We start from the raw sequence: 10,288 nt of genomic DNA, 5'->3' as shown, positions 1-10,288 counted from the left end.
TTTTTACTTACTGTACAGTCATCCCTCGCTATATCACGGTTCTCTTTCTTGCTGTTTCGCCAATTTTTTTTTGCCTTTTTTACAGTGAGTGTGTTTACATGCACATCAGTATCCCGGTTATTAGCCATATCCCGGTTATGTCAGTATTCGGGTTACTGCGTTTACATGCGCGCTGAGAAACCGGGATACTCATAATCTTACAAATGTGCAAGCGCAAAAAATAACTTAAATCAATTTCATAAACCAGGAAAAATACAAACCATGAGCTCCTTTAGCATAAGAAGCTAAGGAGCTACGAGATCTCCCACAATCCACTGCACACATCAAACCAACAGATTCTTCATTAAAATCTTCTGCATAAATAAACTCAACTTTACAACATATAAACCATAACCACTGTAGAGCCACATCAGCCCGTTTGATCATAGAATTCAGCTCTGATCACATTTGTTTACGTTTTACAGAAACGAAACTTAAGACCGTTTGGCTAATTAGCATAAACTGTTAGCGGCGATAAAAACAACTCGCTCCTTGTGCCGCTGATGCAATCAGCTTCTTTTGGACTAAATGACACGACTCTGTGGATTATGTGTGTGTTCTTTTTATGACAGAAGAAGCGCTAATGATGGTAAGTGTGTTCTGTGCGTATGCAGTATAAGAGATAGTTCATGTTTTAGCTTTTCATTGATCACACGAGTGCAGGTCAGACGAGTGCAGATTGTACATGTGCAGGTTTAGCACAGCTCTTTATTTTACAGTCATTTTACTCGTTTGGTCACTTTATTTATGTTGGTCAATTTATTTATGTCGCTACTGTTGTGGTGAAAAGACTGCAAAGTGTCTTTTGGACGCATGCGCACTCAATTTTATGTTGCAGTAACTGGGATACTGTGTATACATGCCACAAGTAACCCTGGTTACTATCGGAATAAACCAGCTACAGTAACCTGGGTTCTAATAACCGGGATACTGCATATACATGTCCGCAAAGCGCGATCGGGCTGCGCTTACTTCCGTGAGGTGCGGAGCTGAACCGGTCCTTTACCCTGCGGTCACCTCCGAGCCCGTCCTGACAGTGAGTTCTGTTTCAGTTCTGGTTTGGTCCTGGTTAAGTCCTGGTTTACTCCTGTTTAAGTCTTAGTTCAGTTCTGGTTTAGTCCTCCTCTTCAGTCCTGGAATCAGTTCTAGGTTAGTCCTGGGTTAGTCCTGGTTTAGTCTTGGTTCACTCCGTGGCGTAGGCAGTGCAATAGTTTGATATAATCTTGGGTTAACGGGCAGGTGCGGTCCTGTACTGCGCAAGTGCGGGTCTACAAAAAAGGACCCGTGCAGGACTCTGCGCTGTAGACCTCCATTATGGAATAAATGAATCTTCGCTTCGTTATATAAAGGACAAAAATCACAAAAGGACGACAGCAGCAATAAGTTTTAAAAAGGATGCAAAAAGGGCTGCAAAAAGTGTGTGATGAGGGGTTTTACAGCCTTAAAACAGATATAATCATTGTAAAATATAAAGGTGACTACTTCGCATATTTCACCTATCGCGGGTTATTTTTAGAACGTAACCCCCGCGAATAAACGAGGGACCACTGTACTTACATTTATATCATTTATGTCTTATTGACACCAGTCTCTTGCTATTTTTTTTAATATTTAGAAGTTTATTACCTTTTTTGTTTTTACTCTTTGTTACTGTAATATATTGTGATGTGTGAGCTACTGTGTCTAAGTCATTTCCCTTGTGGATCAAAAAAGTCTAAGTCTGCGTTCAGACTGCAGCGCTTAATGCTCAATTTGGATTTTTTTGTAAGGTCATTCACATTTCTAATTAAATACGACTTGTATGTGATCTTCAGTGTGAACTTTAAACACCCCAAAATGTGCATTGGAGGACACAACGCCGTCATACACAATGTTTATGGAAGTCGCCTGAATGCTGGGCTTCCCAAAATACGGTCCAGTTGTTTGTAAAATGGACAGGTTACACGTCCTCTTTGTTTGTTTGAGTCTTTATCCTCCTTGTATTTGGCTCACAGGCTCTTGATTTTTTGTTGACATTGAAGCCAGAACCGCCTGTAGCCGCGCTCGGACATTTCTTTGACAATCATTTCAAAAAATGCCCAGTTCCAATAAGACCTCTCCAATTTGACCTGAATACAGTGATCCTCCCAAATATGAATGAACTCTTATTTTTATTTTTTATTTTATTTATTTATTTGAGACAGGGACAGCGCACAATTTTCGCATTAACCTTGACAGGAGCGATGCATTGTACATCAGGTTGTAGCATCAGTGCTAATTTCCACCTGTAGTCCCTGGACAGGTTCATTGATTGATTGTATTTAACTGACCTTGACTATCAACTGTTCTGGAGACCTGTAGCTTGTTTTGGGTCTCTAACCTCACTTTCCCTCCATTGAAGAGATTCTGAGCCTGACGTGTAGGTGGGATGAATGTGTCCTGGCCATTCACACTGAAGTCACATGTCAAAAGATCAGATATGTATCGGGTTTAGGAGCACATATCCAAGTGCTCTTGGTCACATTTGAAAAAAATCTGATCTGTGTCGTTCAGACTGTCATTAAAAACCCTCTGAGACCCACAGTTGCAGAATTGCAACATTTACTTAGAGCAGTCTAGTAGTGCCTCACATTGACTCAATGTAACAAAAACTGCATATCCCAGCACCCAACACTCTGCATTGCAAAATGATACATTTTTGGCGGGAAAATATTAATACTGGAGGGAATATCACATTCCAAAGTCAAATGACATGGCTGCCCTCTACTGAGTACCCAACTCTCTGTTCTGGATCAGATTTTAACAGTTGTAAAAGTAAGTATACAATCTGTAATATTTTTTTCTTTCATTCTGAACATGTTTAGTGTTAGAAAAGTTAAATAACTTTTTCAAAAAGTTAAATACAGATGATTTAGAGTGATTTATGTAAATGTTGCGAAAACGCAACACTGGGTTACAAAGGGTGCCCCTTTTACAGAGAAGCCCTTATTCCTGAGTGTTGAGCCAATAGTATAGATGGATATGTGTGTGTGTTTGTAGTTATGTAGTATATAAAATTGTATAATTTACTTTTCAGGATGCCATTGATCAAGAGAGGAAAGACATTTTCAGTTACTGATGTTCTGGAAGCCATTTTAAATGGAGACAACAGTGATTTTGAGATAGAGTCAGAGAACAGCGATAGTGATGAAGAAGATACAGCACAGCATTCAGACATTTCAGCTGACGAGGAAAGTGAAGATGAAAATGAAACAGAAATTCAGACAGGACAGCAGACAGAAAGTCTCAGCAGTGACAGTGAGGATGTGCCTTGTACAACACAGTGCAGGAAGAATTCAGAGGGCAGAGAACTTCGCTGGCTTAAAAAAGAGTTTGTAAATCCAGAAACAACTTTCACAGGTGCTGATTTTGCAGCCTCCTCCAACTATGAACTACAAACCCCACTGCAGTACTTCCAGAGATTTGTGTCCCAGGAGATGCTTTACAACGTGATGGTCAAGAGCAATGAATACAGTCTCCAGAAACACGGGACAGTTGCTGACATATCTTTAAAGGATTTAGAACAAATGATAGGCATGTACTTGCATATGGGTATAGTTCAGATGCCTGGTGTCAGGGTTTACTGGGAAACTGACATACGGTATGGCCCCATAGCTGATGTGATGACTCGCAACCGTTTCCAGTGCTTGCTTTCGTCCATCCACTTTGTGGACAATCTCACTGTTACAGATGAACAGAAGCAAGATAAACTTTGGAAGATTAGGCCATGGTTGGAATCATTCAGGGAGAAGTGCCTACAGATAGTGCCAGAGGAGCATAACTCCATTGATGAGATGATGATTCCTTTCAAGGGAAGGTTCAGTGGGATCAGACAGTATATGCGTGGGAAACCACATCCCTGGGGCTTCAAGATCTGGGCAAGAACCGGAATCTCTGGCATGCTCTGTGACTTTGATGTGTACCAAGGGAGTGTGCAGGGTAAGCCTGCACACTCAACTTTTTCAGACAACTTTTTCACCTCTGTGCCTCTGCTTGTTAAACTGCTGGAGTGTGGCATACACTTTGTTGGCACTGTTCGTCCTGGGCGTGTGCCAAACCTCAGGTTAGCAGAAGAGAAGGAGCTGAAAAAACAAGGAAGAGGAAGCTTTGACTTCAGAGTGTCACAAGAACACAACATCTGTGCAGTGAGGTGGTATGACAACCGGTCGGTCACACTTCTCTCCACTTTTGATGGTCCAAACCCAGTTGACAAGGTTGCACGATGGAACAAATCCACCAAGTCCTTCACTGAAGTGAGAAGACCATCAATTGTGAAGACATACAACAAATTCATGGGTGGGATCGACTTGCTGGATTCCTTCACTGCCAAGTACAAGTTCCACATGAGGTCCAAACGGTGGTACATGTACATCTTTTGGCACACAATCATCATTGCTGTGGTAAATGCTTGGCTGCAATACAAGCGCGACTGCAGGACCCTGCAGATCCCTGTGAAGGAAGTGCTGAACAGGAGACGGTTCCAGGCACAGCTCTCTGCATCTCTCATTCAAACTCACACTATAAAGAGAGGTAGACCTTCAATGAATGAGGAAAGATCACAACTAAGTGTTAAAAAAAAGGTGTACAATGCTCCCCCTCCTGATGTCCGAAAGGACTGCATTGGACACTTTCCTCATAAAGATCAAAAAAGAGGCCGGTGCAGGTACTGCAAGAGCGGATACACATCCACCTGTTGCATGAAGTGCAATGTCCGCTTGTGCTTCACAGATGACAAAAACTGCTTTCTTCAGTTTCATATTTGATGAATGACAAGATAATGATGAGATTTTCTTGTTCATATACAGGATTGTTGTATTAAATATATGTTTTGAGTTAAAAACAAAACATTAAATTCTCATGTTTCTCCTGTTTAAACATTAAATCAAATTTTATTAATCTTTAAACATTAAATTTTGAGTTCAAAACAAAACATTAAATTATCATATTTCTCAGTTTAAACATATTAAATTTTGAGTTCAAAACTGTATATTAAATTCTTATGTTTCTCATGTTTAAAGTCTTATTCAGTGTCTCATTCTCATGTTCACTTAGTGCTGATCTGTATAAAAAAAAGTGTGTTTTCAATTAAATTCATTCATTTAAAAATATGTTTTCATTTTATTGAGTGAGCAATAACTAACACAAAGTTGGCTTTTATTAAATGTGAAGTTGTAATATTTGTAACCACTAAAGCCCGCTGTTGCAATTTTGCAACATTTCCACAGATTCCTCAAAAAAAAGGAAAAAAAGAATTATTTTCTGCATTAGAGGCTTAGTAAAAGCATTTTAAAGAGGGTTAAAAAAAAATTCATTCAGGAAATGAATGCTTGGGTCTCAGAGGGTTAAAAGATCAGATACAAGAGCATAGGGGCGAAAAAATCTGATTTGTTGGGTCACTTCAGGAAGCAGTCTGAATGTAGCCTTAGTCTAACAGCAAACAAAATTCTGATCCAAACTCAAAGATCAGAAGCTTAAATAATTTCAAATGGTCTGTCCGCTTCCTTTCAGAGCTTTTTCGATGGTTGTGTTGCTTCCAGACATGTATTTTCATATTAAAGGATTTGACCAATCACATTTCCGGCATCACTTGTAGTCAGGCAGAGTCAGAGTCAAAGCAGTGTGCCTGAGGCCTTCACAATCTGTTCTGCAGGCCCTCGAACACTAAATACATGTCTATGAAACTGTTGCTTCAACCAATCAGATTTTGAGTCTGTGTCACCAGGGCCTTTAGCAGCGAATAACAAAGTCACCGGATTCAGACCTGGTGATTGGACAGTCAGAGAGCAAACCAGCCAAAGCAGCAAACTGCACTTGTAGCGAAAATAGGACTAAACCAGGACTAAACCAGGACTAATGTTGGACTTGAGAGAGAGAGCGAGAGAGAGAACCCCCAAAACAATGGAGCAGTGTGTCCACAAAGCGCGATCAGGCGACAGCAGAGTCCCCAGACAGCGCAGAGCACCGGCCCTGGTGCGGTCCTTCCGGTCCTTTAGTCTGCGGTACCCGTCAGTCTGTGTGGGTGCACCTTTGGTCCAGTCCTGACAAACAGTCTTGGTTTAGTTCTGGTTTAGTCCTGGTTTAGCATCCCAGCACTCCTCACTTCTTCTCCGTGCACCTCGTGCCCCCTCTCCTCACTTCTACGTGCACGGAATTTCCACAGCTCTTTTTATTGTGTTTCTGTAGAAAAAGATGTTTTATAACCATAAAATAGTTATTGAGGAGTGGATTGTTTCAGACGGACACTCCTCCACTGAGTTCTACTAATAACAATAGAAGAGAGAACAACAGACTGTTAAACTCACATATTAACAGTTCTTCAGATAAATATAACATTAACAACAGAACAAGTTTATCAGACTCCTTTATTCAGGACAACTTGTTCAGTTTTTATTGTTTAGCAGTCTAAGATATTCACAACATGGCTTTAACATTTGAGCTAGAGATTTGAATAAATGTCGACACTCCCTAACTACTTCAGTTTTCAATGTGCTATTGGCTTATTGCATCTTATGTTTTATTCATTATCATTTTGTGATCAAAGCATTTTTACTTACCTTATTTTTAATGCACACCCTTAATTTTTTATTTACTGTTTTATTTAGTGCACAATGCCGCAGAGGGAAGTTCACAGTTTGCCAATTTTGTTCACTGACAATAGCAATAAGTCTCTTTCTAATTTTTGATTGGTAAAAGTTGTTTTCAGTATTGTAGTTTATAGCAACATTTTCTATAACATCCTAAGTAGGAGCACTGTTGAGCAAGTTATTTTAAAACTGTAATGTGTTATTTATTACTCATTACTGTCATTTCAAAGTAATTCGTTACATTACAATATTACTGCATTTAAAATGTAAGGCATTACATGACTATTGCAGTACTTTTAAGTTACTCTCACCAAGATGATGCTGATGCTGAACTTTTGCACTGTATATGGACCAGGACTAAACCAGGACTGAACCAGGACTAAACCAGGACTGAAACGAGGACTGAACCAGGACCAGGACTGAACCAGGACTAAACCAGGACTAATCTTGGACTAGAACTTGGAAGCGCTTTGCAGACAAGATTTCCGCAAAGTGCAATCGGGCGTCAGCTGCAGTTCGCCCCGTGGAGCGTGGAGTTCTGCGTCGGTCCTTTCGCCTGCTGTCACCTGACGGTCTACGTGGGCGCATCTCTAGTGTTTCACCGCTGCTGATATCGTGGTGAAATTAGCAAATTTGTTTGAAGAAAAACCCACCACTTCAATCCAGGTTAAAAATGCATTGTAACACACATTACTGACATTTGTACCAAGTTAAATATTACAATTTTTTTTTTCCTGTAATGTCTTACATTACTGCGTTACAGCAAAAAGCAATGCATTACAGTAATTTGTTACTTTTATAACACGTTACTCCCAACGCTGAGTAGGAGTGTGGTCTAAGTACAGTAGAAGCACTACAATTAAAATGATCTGTCCTGCAGCTCTCCAGTGCACTAGGATCAAGCAAGAGCCAATGATATATCTGCAGTGATGGAAGAAGTACAGGAGCAAGTACTACTCTAGTCAAAGTCAAAGTATTCCATAAAAGTAAAAGCAATTAAAGTACTTGTTTAAAAATGTACTTCAGGAATAGAAAGTGCAAAACCTGCTCTCAAAAGCTACTTAACTAAAGTACAGATACCTACATTTTTTACTTAAGTATAGTACTTTACTACTTTTACTTTGCTACCTTTCACCATTGTATATTTGTCAGTGTTTTCAAATCACTCAGAGATTTTATGAAGAAATCATGACACGTATGGTTGTTTCGTGACTCCACACGTGGCTGAAATGTTTTTGGTCACAGTCAAACTCGTTTTTCACCTTCAGTCACATTTGATATTTGACTCTTTCCATTAAACAATAGCCCTCAAATGTGATGTAAGAGCAATTATTCTTTTTATTTTTTACCTCCCCCCCCCACACACACACAGTTTAAATAGAGTCTGTTATTCGGAATTCTTCAGATGACATTTGAACAGCGAGTGCATCTGTGCTTCTCTTTCAACAGGTAATGCAAACTATTTTTTTTTTACGCATTTATTTATCAATCAAATATGTATTAGTTTTGTGTTTGTGTGCTTACAGAAACATGTCCAGACTACTTCTCACAGCAGGTAATTCCTCAACTCCTCTGTAACTTCTTTATCGTATTAGTGCAAACAAACTGACACTGAAAGCTCTTTTCTTCAGGTCTGTGGTTGGCCCTTGCAGCCATCAGTGAGTCTTTTAATTTCACTTTTTTATTTCAAAATGATCGAGATGATTTTTACGACAGCAGAAATCAGATCCCATTAACATACACATTTTTCTCTTAGGTATCACTGCCCTTTCTACCGGCATCGAAACCGACCTGTCAGTGGGTAATACACTGTTTAGTCTGAATGAAAGATTAAGACGGACAGGAGCTGAATATTACTATGCTTTCATTTTATTATGCACCAAAAATGCGTTTTTTGTTCTCTAAATGCAACAATAAAATGAAAAGCATTCAGTGAATTTTACACTGAACTAAAATTTGAAAATGAACCTAAGCTGCCATCTCTGCCATCTAGACGCGGGGATCAACATCACTGACACCTCCACCTTCTCCAGCGACCTTACTCCAGGGGACAACTGCAATGAAGAATTCGAGATCTTCCCCAACCCAGAAGACAATTCCACCTATTTCACATGTGATGACGGCATTATCATTCTAAAACTCTGCTTTCAAGGGCAGATCTTTAATGTAGAGTGCAGCTGCTGTACCGATGAAAACTGATGAACACTGATGAAAATGCACTGGTGATATTTCAACAGCAGCTGGATGTCCTCTAAGAATTAAATGATTTGGGATTGTTCTGGTTTTTTTGTTCTCAAGTGATTATAAGTTAGAATATCATAGTTTCAGCTTGTCTGTCCAATCACAAAATGCTTTCAAATTATATCAGTGCAATATATATTTTAAGTTGCAAGTTGAATAAAATGACGCTAAATCACAATGTTGTGTCCTATGTTATTAAACCACAAAAATATAACACTGACTATTTAAAGTTTATTAGAATACTAATGATGTAAAGATGAAGTGAAGTAAGTGAATTATTTTGAAGGGAGCTCATATCAAACAATCAACACTGACAAAAATATAAGAAGAAAAGTTACCAAATATGAGCATTACAGAATAAATTCAAGATAACATTCCCAGTTTAGCTCAGGGAGGTAACACACAGTCTGCAGAGGTTTGAGATAAGTGGTTGCTCCTTCCATGTGACAAGGGCTTTGCTATTGGATAAACATCATCACATGATTGTCATTGGAAAAGGGTGAATGCAGAAAGACAGTTGCCATTTATTTTTTTTAAATAAATCACTACTGTGTAATTAGACAACAGTTACCTCCTCCCTATTGTCCATGTCTAATCAGAAAGTACAATTATTTATAAAAAAAGCTCACTATAGGCTTTGTTTATTATGATTTGGTGAAAGGAATTGTCTAATGCCGGCGTACAATGTGCAATATTTTCGGTTGTGTCACTCAGCCCCAGCTTAAACTGTACGACCAAATCGCAGGGTTTAAAAATTCACAGCCCACGAATCATGTTCTTACATTATATAAACCGATGTACAGATGCGACCTGCCTGTGCACACTGTACAATCACATAACGACCGGAGTTGTTGTTCCGGAATTAGAAAACCACGAAGAAGAAAACCACAGAATTAGAAAACCACAGACGTGCGGAGACACAATGCTGATCCAGGCAAAAAAACAGACGCGCTGCCTTGGCAATTTGTGCCATTCTCTGCGCAGACAAGCTCAGAAAGAAGAGGCGATGAATATGGTCAAAGAAATGGCTGGGCAGATGTGGGCAGTACAGGTTGTCACTTCTTCAGAGGGAACTGGAGGTAAGTAGCTTTTCACCAAACTTCTGTTCTGCGTTGCTGGATTAGCTGCAACTCCATGTCCTGTGTCCAGAACACTCGCCGGCGCCATCGTCCTCCACAACCTCATATCCTGCTTCTGCTTCTGTGTCTGCGCACACACAGTCTGACAGATTCTGACAAATCGGCTCGTGGATGTACTTCAACAGAGGGAAACCCTCATCCCCCTTGATTTTTTTGCAACCTACGAATGCCGATCGGGAGCTGGTCGTGAGGTATTAATCGGTTTTCTTTCCCCCTTGTAAACTACAGGAAGCATGACACACAATGAAGCCAAAACTCGGCCCGATC

At 39.8% G+C, this 10,288-nt stretch overlaps 1 protein-coding gene across 1 annotated transcript; it reads left to right on the top strand.

Moving 5' to 3' along the window:
• Positions 1–3,095: 3,095 nt before the first annotated feature.
• On the top strand, positions 3,096–8,840 carry LOC110166891 (piggyBac transposable element-derived protein 3-like). The gene is made up of 2 exons (XM_020932221.1): positions 3,096–4,587; positions 8,635–8,840. The coding sequence occupies exons 1-2, from the start codon at positions 3,096–3,098 to the stop codon at positions 8,838–8,840; spliced, it is 1,698 nt and encodes a 565-aa protein (XP_020787880.1).
• The last annotated feature ends 1,448 nt before the right edge of the window (positions 8,841–10,288 follow it).

This window comes from Boleophthalmus pectinirostris, unplaced genomic scaffold (assembly GCF_026225935.1).
Source record: "Boleophthalmus pectinirostris isolate CB_2022bp ecotype Guang Dong unplaced genomic scaffold, ASM2622593v1 HiC_scaffold_8, whole genome shotgun sequence".
Lineage (NCBI taxonomy): Eukaryota > Metazoa > Chordata > Actinopteri > Gobiiformes > Gobiidae > Boleophthalmus > Boleophthalmus pectinirostris.
Note: the sequence above shows the minus strand (reverse complement) of the source record. Positions and strands in the feature narration are given on the sequence as shown.

Excerpts from the sequence above, each read along its gene's own strand:
- LOC110166891 (XM_020932221.1), top strand. The coding sequence starts at position 3,096 with ATGCCATTGATCAAGAGAGGAAAGACATTTTCAGTTACTGATGTTCTG. Across the intron at positions 4,588-8,634 it reads AACTCACACTATAAAGAGAG|ACGCGGGGATCAACATCACT; the intron begins GTAGACCTTCAA and ends TCTGCCATCTAG.